The 18,121-nt window shown below is 43.2% G+C and overlaps 1 protein-coding gene across 1 annotated transcript in view; it reads left to right on the top strand.

The window, feature by feature from the left end:
* Window positions 1–16,043, top strand: part of LOC106580923 (ubiquitin-associated and SH3 domain-containing protein B) — a 43,630-nt gene extending 27,587 nt beyond the window's left edge. The window contains exons 2-14 of the mRNA XM_014162481.2: window positions 1,843–1,896; window positions 2,569–2,755; window positions 3,289–3,487; window positions 5,784–5,953; window positions 6,269–6,477; window positions 6,741–6,888; window positions 7,757–7,880; window positions 10,708–10,830; window positions 10,947–11,039; window positions 11,900–12,044; window positions 13,352–13,458; window positions 13,727–13,836; window positions 14,083–16,043. Of these exons, the coding sequence (XP_014017956.1) occupies window positions 1,843–1,896; window positions 2,569–2,755; window positions 3,289–3,487; window positions 5,784–5,953; window positions 6,269–6,477; window positions 6,741–6,888; window positions 7,757–7,880; window positions 10,708–10,830; window positions 10,947–11,039; window positions 11,900–12,044; window positions 13,352–13,458; window positions 13,727–13,836; window positions 14,083–14,220 (1,807 nt within the window). The 3' untranslated portion in view covers window positions 14,221–16,043. The remainder of the gene's footprint in view (window positions 1–1,842; window positions 1,897–2,568; window positions 2,756–3,288; window positions 3,488–5,783; window positions 5,954–6,268; window positions 6,478–6,740; window positions 6,889–7,756; window positions 7,881–10,707; window positions 10,831–10,946; window positions 11,040–11,899; window positions 12,045–13,351; window positions 13,459–13,726; window positions 13,837–14,082) is intronic.
* Window positions 16,044–18,121: the final 2,078 nt, after the last annotated feature.

Consider the following 18,121-nt stretch of genomic DNA (forward strand, 5'->3'; position numbering starts at 1 on the left):
ATCTCCCTTTTCAGCTGTGATATCGTTCTTCCAGAGGACTTGGCCCTTGAGGGTTCCCCAGGGGCTTCTGATGGGGAAAGGGATGCAGGGGAAGAATTCCAGGCAACACATCTCTGGGACACTCTACCTCTGTTGCATGGAGTATGAAGAAATATTGAAATATAAGAGACACATGCACACATTGAGCCTTTACTGTGTGATGGTAGAGTGTTTGTGGTTCCTATGTAGTTGCTCTCCCATGTCTTCATATCTGTGACTGGTGTAATGACGAACTTCAGGCCTTGTAACCTGTGACACTGCCTCTGATGTAGGGAGACATTTGAATGAACTCAATATGGGAGCCCTATGTTGAGTTGGAGCGAATGATCAAAGATTAAAGAGATACATGCACACGTATTGAGCATTTCCTGTGTGAGGGTAGAGTGTTTGTTGTTCCTATGTAGCTGCTCCCCTGTGGCCTCATATGTTTGGCTGTTGTAATGCATGAAATTAATCCTCTGTGGACACTCCCTCTCCGCAACATTACACCTTCACACTATCCTAGTATTGTCAACTTTAAACTAATACTGTTGAAGGGCCTGGGTGAAAGGTGAAATATGTCTTACATACTTAAGGTAGGTATACCATTAAGCATCTGTACTACCCTTTTCCACAGATTGACTTGGGTGTCTGGCAGAGCTCAAACGTTAAACTGGTTGGTTAATATCTTTTGACTCTATTGCGTCAACCTGTGTTTGCAGATACAGAAGTAAGTTAAACTGGATCAACATTGTATTTGCACTTTTAAGTGAGCCAAAAGGTATGGCCAAGAGGCCCTGTCCAAACCAACCAAACACAGATCAGTAGCCCTGAGATGCTCTGCATAATTCCAGTTAGTCAGCAATGTACATCTACATTTACATTGGAGAGGGTCTGTCTCTACACTACTGGTGTCCCCCAGGTCTCAGTACTAGGTGCTCTCTTGGTTTCCACCGCTGCGGATGCCATGGAGACTATAGTCCCCAGAGAGGCGAATCGCATTAACAGTTTCCATTTTTTTTTTCTTCCCTTAAGTATTTTGTAATTAGGTTCTGATGGCCTAATAAGAATCAGCATGCTCCCTCCGCTGCTTGTTAACCAGGCCTCCAGGTGCTGCTGGATTTAGGAAGCTGTCTCACGATGCGGTTGTCTGCTATTTTGGAGAGTGACTGAGCATGTGTGTCTATTTTCATGGATTGAATTGGTTTTGACATTTGAAATGGCTTGGTGGAAAGGATGTGTGGTGAGTTGTTCACTTCACACCTTTATGTTTTATTCATATTCATACTGTATCAAGGAATCTCCTCCACACTTTCCTATGGAGTGTCTTATTGAAAAGATATGATTAACTTAGCATAACTGTCCATTGTATCAAGACCCCACTGTTTATTATAATAAAGGCTGTGTTACTCCTGCTGAACCATGCTCCACATGACTAAAGATACAGTGTATGAACTCTACCTCAGTAGTGCTTATTACAACTGTGTGAATCTGTGCCTCCCAAATGGGAGCCTTTTCCATATATTGTGTACTACTTTTGACGTAGCCTGGGACGTAGCCTGGGTCACTTATCTCAGACAAATAGGGAACAGAGATGGTGAACTCTGATTTTGTGCCGCTCAGTTTGGCTATAAAGAAGTGAGATTCAATCCACTATAAGTAGGCTATATACACCTTTACCATAAAACATTTCTTAAATAGTATTTTAGTAACAATGTCACAATATACCATAAGGGGATGCAAATAAGGAAACTGCATACATGCATTGGAAATAAAACCTTCAAAAGGAAGCATTGTAGCCATCACTGTTTTCTGTATTTGCAGATTGAAGGCACTAGTATCAACAGGAGGCAAGAGTGTACAGGCAGCATGTGACTGGTGAGTTCTAACACACACGCACAGGTATACAAACACACTCCCAGAGATAAACCATGTGTGTTATGCTGCCCTCTGCTGTACTGCATATGTGTGTGCTCTTACTATATAGCCATGTGTGAATGACTACAATTCTTTAAAGGCCCAGTGCAGTCAACATTTCCTGGGTTTTATATATATTTCCACACTATGAGGTTGGAATAATACTGTGAAATTGTGAAAAGTATGATAATGCCCTTTTAGTGTAAGAGCTGTTTGAAAAGACCGTCTGAAGTTTCAGCCTGTTTGGGATGGAGTTTTGGCCTGCCTGGTGACATCACCAAATGGTAAATGAGTTAATAGACCAATAAGAAAGAGAGTTCCAAACCTCTCTGCTAATAACAGCTAGTTTTTCCATTTTCCCCTCCCTACTCAGACCACGCCCAGACAGTCCTAGCTAAGTTCTTGCTTGAGAAATGGCTATATTCTAAGAAGCAATTTTTTGTTTATTTTTGACCATTTTAATTGAAAACAATCACAGTAAGGTACTTTATTGTTACCCAGAAAGGATTTCATATTGAGATTAAAACAGCTGCATTGGAGCCCCCCCCGGCCCCCCACCCACACACACATATCTTCTTCCTCAATCATTGATAAGCCTCCTCCTCCTCTTCTTCTTCTCCTGCTCTTCCTCAGGCTGTTCTCCCATGTGGATGACCCCTTCCTGGATGACCCGTTGCCCAGAGAGTACGTCCTGTACCTGCGCCCCAGCGGACCTCTGCAGAATCAGCTCCATCACTTCTGGCAGCAGTCCCGCGTCTCCTGCGGCAAGAACAAGGCCCACAACATCTTCCCCCACATCACGCTCTGCCAGTTCTTCATGGTGAGCCCAGGGGGAAATGACATGCCTCACGTCATACATCAACACATGGATGCTTCTCCCTTCGAATTCAGCTCGCCATGATGTATTGTAATTATATTACTTAAGACTTATGGAAAAAAAGATGCTGAAGGTGTTCTTTGACTGTCCCAATAGGTGAAGCCTTTGAAAAACACTTTTTGGTTCCATGTAGAACCCTTTACACAGAGTATTCTACATGGTACCTAAAAAAGTTCCACCTGTAACCAAAAATAGTTCTTCTATGGGGACAGCCGAAGAACCCTTTTGGAACCCTTTTTTCTAAGTGTGTATTTATCCAGGAAGTCCCGTTGAGGTCAAGAGACTGTAACATCTGTCTAGTAAGGGCCAGTTTCCAGACATTAAGCCTAGTCCTGGACTAAAACGTGCTTTTAATGGCGATTCTCTATTGAGCAGAAGTCCAGGACTAGGACTAATCTGTGTCTGGAAAACTGGCCCTAAATGTTGATGTAAGACTCAGTGTTTGTGTGGTACTCAGACTCAACCCTGTCCCGCAGTGTGCAGACAAGAAGGTGGATGCCCTGTTGGAGGCCCTGCAGGCCACGGTGGGCCAATGGAGGGGTCGTTTCCCTAGCCCCCTGCCCCTGGAGCTCTACACCTCCTTCAACTTCATAGGCCTCTTCGTTGAGGAGCAGATCGCAGAGGTCCTCAAGCAGTTTGCTGCTGACTTTGCTTCCGAGGCTGCCAGAAAAGCAGGTAGGGACTATCTCTGCCTGTGACACATGGACACACACCCACGCACGCAAGCACGCCAGACACACACACAAGCATGCACACATTGCCTTTTTACAGGCAATCTATCTCTCCACACGCTTTGGTCAGAAAATTACATATTTTAAGCTGGTAAGGGATGACTGTAATCAGGGCTGAATTTATTGGCGGGCCCTAGGGGGCCTGGCCCAACCTACTGATCATTTATTTGACTGAGACACGCAAAGAAAGAAAGACGCATCAATCTCAGATTAAGCATCTGAGCGAGTGAAACAGCACCCCTCTGTCTCTGTATGTGTGGACCATGTATTTGATGCTGTCTGGACAAAAGGGTATGGCATGTCATACTTTTTCTGGCCAGACAGCATCAGATACATGGGCTACATTATAGTAAGACAGAGGGGTGCTGTTTCGCTCGCTAGTTTCAGCAGAGAGGAAGAGGCGAAGTGAGAGGGCTTGCTCTCGCGCAAATCTGTCCTGAATAAGCCCATTGCGTTTATATGCAGACCTAAACTTGTCACCTGCATTCCGGCCTTTGGGACAACGACTCACATTGTTAGGGTGGAGACATGAGCATCTCGTCATTATATACAGATCTTTGGTTTCAGCCACTTGAAAATTAGAAAGGAAAGTTGGCGGGTGCACAGTGCACTGTTCGGATGCTGGCTTCTCCTAAAGTAAATTGATGTTTTGCCAAAATTATATAATTACTCCTGTCTAAATAAAATCATTCAAAAATACTTTACCAGAGAGCTTGACTTGGCCACAGAGGATCATTATCTTCTTAAAATAGTTTTTGCTGTGGATTGTTTCAAATCACAAGTGTATAGGCCTATGTCTATTGGGGTAGCCAGCAATTTGGGCAGAGCGCGTGGCAATAGGCCTAGCTGATTATTGAGTTGCGGCTGTCAGTGAAAAGCATCTCAAATGTGTGAAGATAATGTGCCTTGAGTATAAAATGTTGAGACTAGAAGAAGGGTCTGGGTGTGTGGCGAAGATATGGGCATCTCTCTCCAGAATGCTTGCACTCAGCACTCCAGAATGTTCTCCGGTGTCTCCCGCCAAATCTTGCAGTCATTGTTTCATTGTGTGAATTGTTTGCCCTTTGATTGTTTCTTTTTGTCAATTCAACATTACATATGTAACCAGTAGGTCTAGTAAATGTACCGTTCATCTCTGTCATTTGGTTACATTCATTTTGGTTAATGCATGTATTACAGTAATTTACCATTCTCATTCTCGGAGTGGAAACGTTGTTTGCAGAGTTCACAACCTGCTACACTTGTGAGAAACACGTTTTGGTTTATTTCAGAACCATCATTGAGGAGTTTTGTAAATTTTTTCACTGTCTTTTGTTTGGAGTGCTCCATGTGAGCAATGAGCATGTGTGTGGTTTCTCTGTTCTGACAACATTGAGGGAGCTCACGTGTCTGAGTTCGCCCACCTGCTGAGTTGATACAATGTTGCATTTCACTAGCGATAGCTCAAGTCAAGAAAGACAGAAAGGGAGGCAGAGATATTAATGTGATTGAAAGAACCAGAATTTTCATCAGGATATTTTCTACTCTTTTTTTTCGGCTTTAGTCCTATGTATTTTATTTAGGTGATGATGGAAGTTATAGGCCTACTGCTGCATTGGCCTATAGTTATATTGCACGCAGATAGGTTGAAATGGTAGGATAAATTGTTAGCTTCCTCAAACTTGAAACTCACGAGCTGCCTACACTCTTAGAGAAAAGGGTTCCAAAACGGTTCTTCGGCTGTCCCCATAGGAGAAGCCTTTTTGGTTGCTGGTAGAACCATATTTGGTTCCAGGTAGAACCCCTTTGGGTTCCATGTAGAACCCTCTGTGGAAAGGGTTCTATATTGAACACAAAGGGGTTCTACCTGGAACCAAAAAGGTTCTTCAAAGGGTTCTCCTATGGGTACAGCCAAAGAACCCTTCTGGGTTCTAGATAGCACCTTTTTTTCTAAGAGTGTATGGTCTTTATCATAACACCCATTAACAAAATGTGTACGTGCGCAAGCACACAGGATGTGCCCGTGAATAAAAATCAAATGCCTGTCCAACTGATTCGTTCTGGCGCTGGCCCTGACTGTAATGCTTAATCCTAAAGAGATTATCCTCACCGAAAATATTGGGACATTTTGCTCCACTCTGTAGATGTTTGTAGTTCTATGATTTGCTGAGCTAGATTCCCGCTGTTGTAGTTTGCCCCACAGAAATGACTTTCTTTATATTCTTTACCTTTATTCACTCGTGCTCCTCTCTCTGTCTCAGATGTCCATTTAGAGCCCCATAAGAAGCAGCTCCATGTGACGTTAGCCTACTACTTCCCCACCAATCACCTGTCCTCCCTGGAAAAGCTGGCCAAGGGAATCGAGGTGAAGCTAGGCTGTGATTGGCTGGCTGTCCTTTTCTCCCGGGACATTCGGTTTGCCAATCATGAGGTAATAATAACCACTTTGTTTTCTGTCCACCTTCATTTCAAATCCAATACTACTCTTGTACTTTCTACTAATCAGTACCATGACATGGACCTTGTACCTTCTACAAGACAAGCTCATGAGGCATTTATAATAAGTGATATTCTTCAAGAATTCATGGGAATATACAGTATAATTAATTTAGAAATGGCTGTAAATATCACAGTGGCCCTTTACGAGCTTGCCCATTTAGACCTATAGCCTTGCATTGTACTGTATTCTGGTGTCAGATACGGCATTGGTGTGCTCAAGCTGAGTCCTTCCCTCCCTCTGTTGCAGACGCTGCGCGTGATGTATCCCTACGCCCCTCAGAATGAGGATGAGCTGGAGCTGGTCCTGGGTGACTTTGTCTTCACTTCTCCCTTGGAGCAGAAAAACACCAGCGAGGGCTGGGTCTACGGGTCCTCCCTGGCCACGGGGCTGTCCGGCCTATTGCCTGAGAACTACGTCAGCCGGGCAGACGAGTGTGACACATGGGTCTTCCACGGGTGAGCACTCAGAATGTGCTTTGAGAATGTATTACTTTCACCAGCTTCTTACTTACAGTCCTGGGTCCAGAACATAGGGGCAGGGGTCAATTCCATTTCAATTCAGTCAACCAGAAGGAACTGTTTGCATCTTGAATTGGAATTGACCCGTACCCAGGGCCAGAACACTGTAGAAGAGCGTGGAGAGTTCTGCTCAGTAGTCAGTAGTGATGAATGAGTAGTAGTGAGTATGTGTGTTAACTCTTGTCTTCTATCCTGTGCAGATCACACTCCTTCTTCAATTGCTCCGCCCCCTCCGACAAAGAGAGCAGGGAAAGGGGCCTATTCAATGGGCTGCTGGACAGCCGTCGCCTCGACAACGCAAGCCCTGAGGACACACCCACTTCGAGCCTCATCTGTCATCCAATGCAGGTACTGGTACTTTTTCCAAAGAACAGAAAGAAGTCTCTTTAACTAAACCACACAGCTTTTCCTAACCAGGATAACTAGTGCCTAGCGTTTCATCCTGATCAGGAAAAATTCCTGGTCCTGGTTATGATATGCAACAGGATTCTTATTATTCTTGAAGAATGACTTCAATTCAAGGTTATCATAGTAAACGAAAACATAAACGAATCCTTCCACCATATTTTTTTGCACCAGTCTTTGCGCTATTCCTATTAAATCCAAGTCACATTGAGATTGACTTTATAATTTATGTACTACTGCCCTCAGTTGCAAGAAATGACATCCCCAAAACACTATATAACACCAATGGCTCCTAGCCTTCCACGCATGCTTTCTGTCCCTAACACTACATTTCTATTTATTTATTTAACCTTTATTTAACTAGGCAAGTCAGTTAAGAACAAATTCTTAATTTACAATGACAGCCTAGGAACAGTGGGTTAACTGCCTTGTTCAGGGACAGAACGACAGATTTTTACCTTGTCAGCTCAGGGATTCGATTTAGCAACCTTTTGGTTTCTGGCCCAACGCGATAACCACTAGGCTACCTGCCACCCCTAAAACTGAAACTAAATAATATAAAAACAAAATGTAAATATTTGTATACAACTATAACTGAATTAAAACTAGCAAATCAGGTCTGAAAAGGAAACTAAACTGAACTTCAAATAAAAAAATATAAACTAATATAAAAAAAAACTAATGTAAAAACACAAAACTATAATAACCTTGCTCCAATACAAAAGCTGTTCTTCTGGTGTACTGATCAATTCTTGAAAATGTTGGGGAATGTTATGGATTTGATGCACCAATTCACTGTATTGTTTCTTAGGTCCTTCGGGTCGGCAGCAATCACTCTCGGCTGCCCAAGCGGACACTGTTTGTCTGTCGGCACGGTGAGAGGATGGATGTGGTGTTTGGGAAACAGTGGCTTTCACTGTGCTCTGACTCCAAAGGTGAGCAGAGTCGAATCAAATCAAACTTTATTTGTCATATGCGCCGAATACAACAAGTGTAGACCTTACCGTGAAATGCTTACTTACAGTACAAGCCATTAACCAACAGTTCAAGAAGAGTTAAGAAAATATTTACCAAATAAACTAAAATTAAAAATAATAAAAAGTAACACAATAACGTAACAGTAACGAGGCTATATACAGGGGGTACCGGTACCGAGTCAGTGTGCTGGAGTACAGGTTAGTTGAGGTAATTTGTAGATGTAGGTAGGGGTGAAGTGACTACGCATAGATAATAGTCACCTGGGGGGAAAAGGTTTTGTCGTGCCCTCTTCATGACTGTCTTGGTGTGTTTGGACCATGATAGTTCGTTGTTGATGTGGACACCAAGGAGCTTGAAACTCTCGACCCGCTCCATTACAACCCCGTCGATGTTAATGGGGGCCTGTTCGGCCTGCCTTTTCCTGTAGTACATGATCAGCTCCTTTGTCTTGATCACATTGAGGGAGAGATTGTTGTCCTGGCACCACACTGCCAGTTCTCTGACCTCCTCCCTATAGTATCGCCGTTGTTGGTGATCAGGCCTACCACTGTTGTGTCGTCAGCAAACGTAATGATGGTGTTGGAGTCGTGTTTGGCCGAACAATCGTGGGTGAACAGGGAGTACAGGAGGGGACTAAGTACACACCCCTGAGGGACCCCAGTGTTGAGGATCAGTGTAGCAGACGTGTTGTTGCCTACCCTCACCACCTGGGGGCGGCCCGACAGGAAGTCCAGGATCCAGTTGCAGAGGGAGGTGTTTAGTCCCAGGGTCCTTAGCTTAGTGATGAGCTTCGTGGGCACTATGGTGTTGAATGTTGAATGAACAGCATTCTCACATAGGTGTTCCTTTTTTCCAGGTGGGAATGGGCAGTGTGGAGTGCGATTGAGATTGCGTCATCTGTGGATCTGTTGGGGTGGTATGCGAATTGGAGTGGGCCTAGGGTATCCGCAAGGATGCTGTTGATGTGAGCCATGACCAGCCTTTCAAAGTACTTCATGGCTACCGGCGTGAGTACTATGGGTCGGTAATCATTTAGGCAGGTTACCTTCGCTTCCTTGGGCACAGGGACTATGGTGGTCTGTTTGAAACATGTAGGTATTACAGACTCAGTCAGGGAGATGTTGAAAATGCCAGTGAAGACACTTGCCAGTTAGTCCGTGCATGCTTTGAGTACACGTCCTGGTAATCCGTCTGGTCCCGCGGCTTTGTGAGTGTTGACCTGTTTAAAGGTCTTGCTCACATTGGCTACCGAGAGCGTTATCACACAGTCATCCAGAACAGCTGGTGCTCTCATGCATGTGTTACGAACCGGCTCAGAGTTCGCAACAAAAAGGAGACAACGTGGAGACAAGGAGTATCAAAATATATATTTATTAAATAAAGTAACTAAGTAATTAACAATGGTGTGTGTAATCAGTAATCAGTAGTGTAAGTGAGTGTTTTGCATACCTGAATGTAATAATGCAGGGTGTTGAAAAGTGCCAAAGCAAATAACCAAAAAGCCACAAAACTACACAACCAAAATCAACAAAGTGTCTGCGTGGAGAGAGACTCCTCAATGACTGTGGAAGAGGTGCCTTTATCCTGGGACACACCCGAGCCCAGGTGTTTCCCATTTAGCTGACAACCCTTCCAACTCCGCCCACCGGCATCCTAATAAAGAAACAAGAACAAAGAGAGAGAATACGGCAGACAGAGTGGGAGGGTCGTCACACATGCTTCAGTGTTGCTTGCCTCGAAGCGAGCATAAAAGGCATTTAGCTCGTCTGGTAGGCTCGCTTCACTGGGCAGCTCGCGTCTAGGTTTCCCTTTGTAGTCCATAATAGTTTTCAAGCCCTGACACATCCGACGAGCATCAGAGCCGGTGTAGTAAGATTCAGTCTTAATCCTGTATTGATGCTTGATTTGCTTGATCGATGGTTCTTCTGAGGGCATAGCGGGATTCTTATAAGCATCCGGATTAGTGTCCCGCTCCTTGAAAGCGGCAGCTCTAGCCTTTAGCTCGATGCAGATGTTGCCTGTAATCCATGGCTTCTGGTTAGGATATGTACGTACGGTCACTGTGGGGACGACGTTGTCGATATGCTTATTGATGACTGAGGTGGTATACTCCTCAGGATGAATCCCGGAACATATTCCAGTCTGTGCTAGCAAAACAGTCCTGTAGCGTAGCATCCACGTCATCTGACCACATCCGTATTGAGCGAGTCACTGGTACTTCCTGCTTTAGTTTTTGCTTGTAAGCAGGAATCAGGAGGATAGATTTGTCAAATGGAGGGCGGGGGAGAGCTTTGTATGCATCTCTGTGTGTGGAGTAAAGGTGGTCTAGAGTTTTTTTTCCTCTGGTTGCACATGTGACATGCTGGTAAAAATTTGGTAAAACTGATTTAAGTTTGCCTACATTAAAGTCCCCGGCCACTAGGAGCGCCGCTTCTGGATGAGCATTTTCTTGTTTGCTTATGGCCTTATAGAGTTGGCTGAGTGCGGTTTTAGTGCCAACATCAGTCTGTGGTGGTAAATAGACGGCTACGAATAATATAAATGAGAACTCTCTTGGTAGATAATGTGGTCTACAGCTTATCATAAGGTACGCGAACAATAACTTGAGACTTCTTTAATATTAGACATCGTGCATCAATCCTAAAAGCAAGTGTGCTTTCAAAGGAGTCACATTTTGAGTTGGATGAATCTGATGTTTTGATTGGATAGATAAAAGGGCAGTATTGTTTGTAGGTTTTGAAACCTTAACAGCAGTGTGCTGGGTTGTGGTGTTCCGTTCTACAGGTAGATATGTGCGCACTAACCTGAACATGCCAGTCAGCCTGCCCATGTGGAATGGAGGACACCGAGATTACGACATGGACACCCCAATCACTGTGTTTGGTTCCACACAAGCACAAATAGTGGGTATGTGGTTGTCAACACATAGTTGTAGGCTATGTTATCTGCCCAATTCCATGTTTAATGTTTCATTACAGCGTGAAAACAATCTATTCCTCTGTCTATCTGTCTGTCTGTTGCAGGTCAGGCGTTGTTGGAGAGCAACACAGTGATAGACTTTGTGTACTGTTCGCCTTCTCTGCGCTGTGTCCAGACTGCTCAGAACATCCTCAAAGGTAACCAGCATGTAGTTACTTGCCACCACAAATCCTGCTTAGGATAAAAAGCCTTATCGATAATGTTTGCCTCTCTAACCCCTGATGAAGACTTAAAAGGGTGATCTGCAGTTGCTACATCCATTTTGGGGCTTATAAATGAATGATATGTACCCACTGATTCTAGAAGAGTATAACTTATAAATGAATTGTATGTACCAATTGATTCGAGAACAATCTAATTTACAAATGAATTATATGTACCCATTGATTCTTGAACAATCTGATTTATAAAAGCTTCATGAGTTTAGCAACTGTTGTACCCCATCAGAACCAAAATATACGCTTTTTTCACTCCAGTGTTTGTAAACAAAGTAAATGTAAACATACACTATATAGCCTACAAACATGGTTAACACTATAATTTGATATCAGGGATGGTCAGTTCTTGCATCCATAGCTCTGTCTATGAATTAGAACATGGTTACATTTCTCCAGCCCCATCCCGAAACAGTGGCAGGGAAAACGCTTTGTTATTGTTTCAACTGTGGATTGCCCCTTTAGTGGTTGAAATGTTGTCAATGAACATAGTTGAGAGCATATCATGTGTTCTGGTCCAACCCTTTCCTCCAAGGCACTTATGTAGATCTGAGAGGGGGTTGATAAGTTTAGCCAATATGGTAGTAGTTCCCTTTCCTTCTGATAGGCTAAGTGAAATTGTCTCCATATTGCTTATCTAAGTCCAATCTATTCAATCCAATCATTTCAGATCTACATAAGTGACTAGGGGACTAGGGGTTGTTTTTGGACAGGGCTGGTGTGTGCAGCAGAGGCTGCAGTCTTCCTCTGTTGCTTACGCGCCTCTCTGTCTCCCCTTGCAGGTCTGCAGCAGGATGGCAAGCTGAAGATCAGAGTGGAGCCAGGGCTATTCGAGTGGACCAAGTGGGTCTCTGGGAGCTCTCTTCCTGCCTGGATCCCTCCCACAGACCTGGCTGCATCCCACTTCAGTGTTGACACAACATACAGGTGATACAGGCAAGACTGTTTCCTGGTTCACCTCCATACTGTACTCTTACTGGCCATTTACACTATACAAGCGGCACTTGCCTAGCCACGCTAGCCTCGCCCTCATGTGTGTGCTAACAAGCTAGCAAGCAAGCTAAGTTGTGCTACGTATTAACATAGGGTGACCATACGTCCTCTTTTTCCCGGACATGTCCTCTTTTTGGACCTAAAAAAAATGCGTCCGGCCGGGATTTCTAAATTGCCCAAAATGTCCGGGATTCGGCTTTTGATTTCTACAGTCGGCCATTCATTGTGTGCGTTTTTGGGGTTTTGCATTGCTTTGACCTTTCTCTTTAGGTCCCGCCTTCTCACACGCCACCATTGGTGGGTCATGTAGGCCTACGCAAACATTGGTCAAACTGCATCTCAATCATTACCCTCACCATGGCAACAGCCAAGAGACAGAGCAGCAGCTTGCTTGTCAACGCAAATGTAAATTCACAGACGATTTACAGAGAAAATTCCCGTGTTTTCGTCTTGGTCGGGATCCGTGTGAAGCAGAATGCATGACCTGCAAAGCTGGCACGTACGTGTCAGTGTCAAATAAAGGTGCTAGCGACCTAGAAGCCCACATAAGCTCCGCAAAACACAAAATTGCAGCTAAAGGAGAGAGTTCGTCAGGTAAATTAACTGACTATTTTGTGAGAGCAGGTAAAACAGAAGATGCTGTTACTTAGGGTGACCATACGTCCTCTTTTTCCCGGACATGTCCTCTTTTTTGAAAACTAAAATATGGTCACCCTAATTAACAGCCACTGTCAGCCAATCCAGTAGGGGTTGGAAGCTATGGTGAGATTTGATTGGTCAGTCGCTTTTGATGAAAATTCTCCTTTCCCCAGCTTTAGTCCTGCCCTTTTCAGCTCCTGCGCCCATGCTCGCATCTATCAACGGTCCCCCGCCCACTCTCCACTTCTCTCGCTTTTCTTCCATTGAAGGTGAATGGCTTCCGATGTTTCACAGCGCGATGCCGCTTCCATGTGTAAACGCAGAGTTAGGCTCCATCCAGAAACAACCCCTAGTCCCTTTAACCTTGGGCCTAGGCACAGGTATAAAGACAACCAGATATGTACAAATAATATGGTTAACATTCCATTAAGCCTATCAAAGAAAAGTATGGAGCTACTACCATGTTGCATATGTTTATTTAATTCCTTCTGACCAATGTACATGAAGTGGTAAAGGTAGGGGCTAAGGGTTGTTGCTGGGCGGGGCCGGAGCCTTTTCAGCCATGCCTCTGTCTCACATGTTCTCACTCCTTCTTCCCACAGACCTCTCATCCCAATATGCAAACTTAGCGTGTCGGAGTCCTATGACACGTACATGAGCCGGAGCTACCAAGTGACCAAAGACATTCTGTCTGACTGCAAAAACATGGGTAATTATGATGCAGGGTTCAGTCACTGCTGTGGCTTTTGATGGGATGTGTATAAAAAACAGTCCTGCGTTCAATTAGTACTTATCTTTCAAATCCTTTAGCTGTGCTCGATTGAGCTTGCCTGGCGCAATGGAATCAACGGAATAGTCCCAAAAGTGAAAACCCTGTTCATCTCCCACTCCAAACATCTTGTGTGGGATGGACATTGGGATTCATCTGGTCCGTGTTGTTCTTCCCTTCCCTCATCTCCTCATCTCTCACTCTGTAGGAAACAACATACTGTTTGTGGCCCATGCTTCCTCCCTGGAGGCCTGCACGCGACAGCTCCAGGGCCGCAGCCCCCAGACCTCCAAGGACTTCATCCAAGTAGTCAGGAAGGTCAGCTGAAGTTTATTTTACTCGCTCAATGTGATATTTTATTTTGATCTCATTGTGTCTTCCCACTCACTCTTTTTCACTCTTACTTTCACTCTGTGCCTGTCTCTCTGTATCTGTGTTTCTGTCTGTCTGTCTCTCTCTTTGTCTGCCTCTCTCTCTCTTTCTCCCCCTCTGCCTTTCCACCCCACTTCCTAACTTTCATTCTGCCTTTATTGCGGCTGACGAGAGCCTCTTTCCCTCCTGTAGATCCCCTACCTGGGTTTCTGTTCCTGCGAGGAGCAGAGCGACACGGGGGTCTGGCAGCTGGTGGACCCGCCCATCCTGCCCCTCACACACGGACCCAACCACAGCTTCAACTGGAGGGAGACCCTCCTCCAGGAATGACATCCGCTTCCCTGGAGAGCAGACTTGCTCAGACCCATCCCGAGGATTTCGTTTCTGGTCAAACAGCACTGAAAGACCCCACCAGGGTCAATGGGTGGTTGGACCTGGATGTACTGTACTGTACATATTGTAATTTGACAGTATCGTTGACATTTCTAATTTGACAGTATTGTTGTTAGTGAGAGCAGAGGTAGAAGAGAGTGGAGAGGGCAGGGCTAAGTCTCGGCCTGGTTGATCGTGGAGGCTAGCACATGAACCATTACATATTATATCGTCAACTGCGTGCCAGAAGGAAGTCACAAGGTTGAGAACATTGACCTAAAAAAACGAACAGAGTAGTTTGTGTTTCGATAAGCAATTGTATCCCTTGTCCCGCTTGCAGATGTTATCCTCAAAAGCCCTTGATTGTAGCCTCAAGTCATGTCTCGGATGTTTCCCAGTGTGGAATCTGTGTTTCTGTGTGTATAAAGTTTAACTCATTTTGGGAGAAAACATGCAAAATTTAGTTCATGATCTCTTGCAATGTGGTCAGTATGATGTCTTCTATGACTTTATGGTCACGTTGTATGCTGGTTGTATACTAACGTTTTGTTAACGAAGGTAACCAGAAAAATCTATCTGCCTGGTTGTTATGTGACCAGATAACAACCAACATATGACGGATTTACTTTGACATCATGATCTCGTCATAAAGAAATGCGTCTTTACGTGGTTGTAACAGAGACTAGTTGAAAATCTGGTTTTCTGACTTCTTCACAACCAGAAAAACAGTTTACAACCAGAAAATGACGTCATTAAGATGGCATGTGCCAAATGTTTTCCACTTGGTTTTCACCCGGTTTGTTTGAAACAGTCTCGATGGCACAAAATGCACTATTGACAATCACAGGTGAGCCTTGGTGAGGCAGGTCTAATAACCAGAAGTTAGGAACTTATACTGTATGTGTTTGTTTTACATAATGTAAGTCTTATGGCAGAATAGTTGTCGACCACTGCACTAGAAAATATCTTTCAGTCTTCCAGTTGTGACCATTTATATTTTATTCAGATACGTAACAATTGAAGAGCTTTTATCATATCATATTAAAAAGACCTGTTCCGTGGTAGGAAAATACGTTTTTCTCAGGTGCAGTTTTCATTGTGACCTAATACAGTATGTGCATTTCATTGGGTCATGAAAATTGTTGTGAGTGCCTCTTAAGATTGAACCTGATTTCTCTTGATGTCTCAGTGGTGAAATCAGAGGGAAGTTCTCTGTTCATTATGTCAACTTGAATGCTTTTGTTTAGCCTCATCTAAATCTATCTGCTCTAATCTTTCTGCAAATAATGCATTTATTATTGAGGAGGCTCTAAAACAATGTTCTTCCATTGATACATGCAAATATAATACTTACAAGTACAATTAGAAATTTGTGATTAAGGTGTCAGTGAGGAACAAAGCAGGCCTACATCAGAGGTTTGCCACATGCACTGTTGAGGAAACCCTGGAAACTGAGGAGGAAGCCATCTGTGTCAATTTGTGTTAATTTATTGTCTCAAATATTATATTTCCAAATGTATATAAACGTTAATTTAAGTAATTTAAGTTTTTCACCAAAATGCTAAAAGTTAAGTCAAACATATTCTTTATGTTTGGGCGAAGATTTGCAAACGATTGAAAAGATTGCCACTTGTATATTCAGATATGAGCATATCTGAGGCGTGTTCTTTATTTTGATTCAAAAATTGTCTGAATTCCCCTCTCTATATGATACAGACATTATCACTGTTTCAGATATGTAGAAGTTACATATCAAATAAATAAAAAAATCTGGTAATTTCTTTTTGTATTGTTATCTATTTTTATTTTATTAGATCGAGAACTCCTTCAACACCTTGTTCAATAGGATTATGGTTTAGCCACTAGGTGTAGGTATAAGACCTTTGGAGTTGACTACATATCTTAGGGAGAAAATTAGCCTGAAGCAGAGGCGACATCCCCACATGGGGCACACGGAAACGTGACCCCTCAGATTTGTCTTGTAATTTCTTTTCAGATGTTAAATTAATTACTAAACTTATGGCTCTAGATTGCAGGAAAAATATGCTTCAGGTGTTGGGTGCCCCCTATAAAATAATAGGTGCATGACACCCCTGGCCTGAAGTGATTTAAAATCAAAGAAATCCTTAGAAAATGATGCAGTAAGTAGACATAAATAACGAACTGAATGGAATAAGATACAGTCATATTGTTTGTAAAAAAAATAGTTGGAGTTTTGGTCTGCCTGGTGACATCACCATGAATGAAATTAGTTAATAGACTGATAAGAAAGAGAGCTCCAAACATCTTTGCCAATAATAGCTAGTTTTCCCCTCCACACTCAGACCACTCCCAGACAGTCCTAGCAAAATTCTTGCTTGAGAAAGTGCTCTATGCATTAAGTTAGTTTTGTTTCTTTTTGACCATTTTAATTGAAAACAATCACAGTAAGGTACTTAATTGTTACCTAAAAATTACATAATATTAGGATACAAACAGCCGCATTGGACCTTTAAAGGGATACTTCAGGATTTAGCAATTGTTATGTCTCTGTGTCCAGTATAAGGGAAATTAGAGGTAGTTTCATGAGTCAATGCTAACTAGTGAAAGTGCAATGACTGGAAGTCTATGGGTATCACGCTAGTTAGCAATTGCTCTAGCACTAGTTAACAACTTCCTTCAAAAGGCACGCAGAGACATAAAAATGTTATCCACAAGTTAATTTGAATCTGGGGAAGCAGATAAAGGGCCTCATTGCCAAACTCCTCAGGTTAAGCGACCCAAGCCTGGTTAAACCAGAATGAACTCTGCTGTCAGTCTAATTTACCAGGCAAAAGTGACCCTATCACACCTGATGATGATGATGCATGCATGTCAGCACCACTGATAACGTACCTTGCCACACAAATAATCATGCATACAAGTAGGCTATAAAACCTCATAAAACCTAGTGGTCAAACAGGTAAATGGCTCCAATAATTTTTCCACCATTCATTTTTTCCGTAGAGAATTTTAGAAACACTTAAATGAAGGGCTGTGTTTCGTGTAGGCTTACCTTGGCGTGACATTTTGATAACCATGTAAATCTCTCTGAAAAGGTGACTTTTATCAATATATTAGACTATTTACTCTCAGATTCAAACATGCTAATTTGCATCAAAGTAAACATCATGCAAGACTTCAAATCCTTGCAAGCTCCTGCATGTCATCTCTAGCTGACACCTTTGTCTTCAGGTATTGTCTTGTTCAGATCATCATGGCATTTGTAGTTCTTTATGATAGCCACATTAGCATCTAATTAGCATTTCATTTTGGGGGGGGTAAATACAGGCAAATATATTGATAAAAGTCACCTTGTCCTAGAGAGATTTACACAGTTATCAAAACAGATTTATCCTACACGAAACACAGACCTTATTTTAAGTGTTTTTTAAATAACCTATGGTAAAAATGTATGGTGGAAAAAAGACTGGAATCAAATCAAATCAAGTGTTATTAGTCACATGCACCAAATACAACAGGTGTAGACCTTACAGTGAAATGCTTACTTACAAGCCTTAACCAACAATGAAGTAAAAAAAAAAAATATGAATGCAAATAGTCTGGGTGGCCATTTGATTAGATGTTCAGGAGTCTTATGGCTTGGGGATAGAAGCTGTTTAGAAGCCTCTTGGACCTGGACTTGGCGCTCCGGTACCGCTTGTCGTATGGTAGCAGGGAGAACAGTCTATGACTAGGGTGGCTGGAGTCTTTGACTATTTTTAAGGCCTTCCTCTGACACCGCCTGGTATAGAGGTCCTGGATGGCAGGAAGCTTGGCCCCAGTGATGTACTGGGCCATACGCACTACCCTCTGCAGTGCCTTGTGGTCGGAGGCCGAG

The sequence above is a fragment of the Salmo salar genome, chromosome ssa20 (assembly GCF_905237065.1).
Source record: "Salmo salar chromosome ssa20, Ssal_v3.1, whole genome shotgun sequence".
Taxonomy (NCBI): domain Eukaryota; kingdom Metazoa; phylum Chordata; class Actinopteri; order Salmoniformes; family Salmonidae; genus Salmo; species Salmo salar.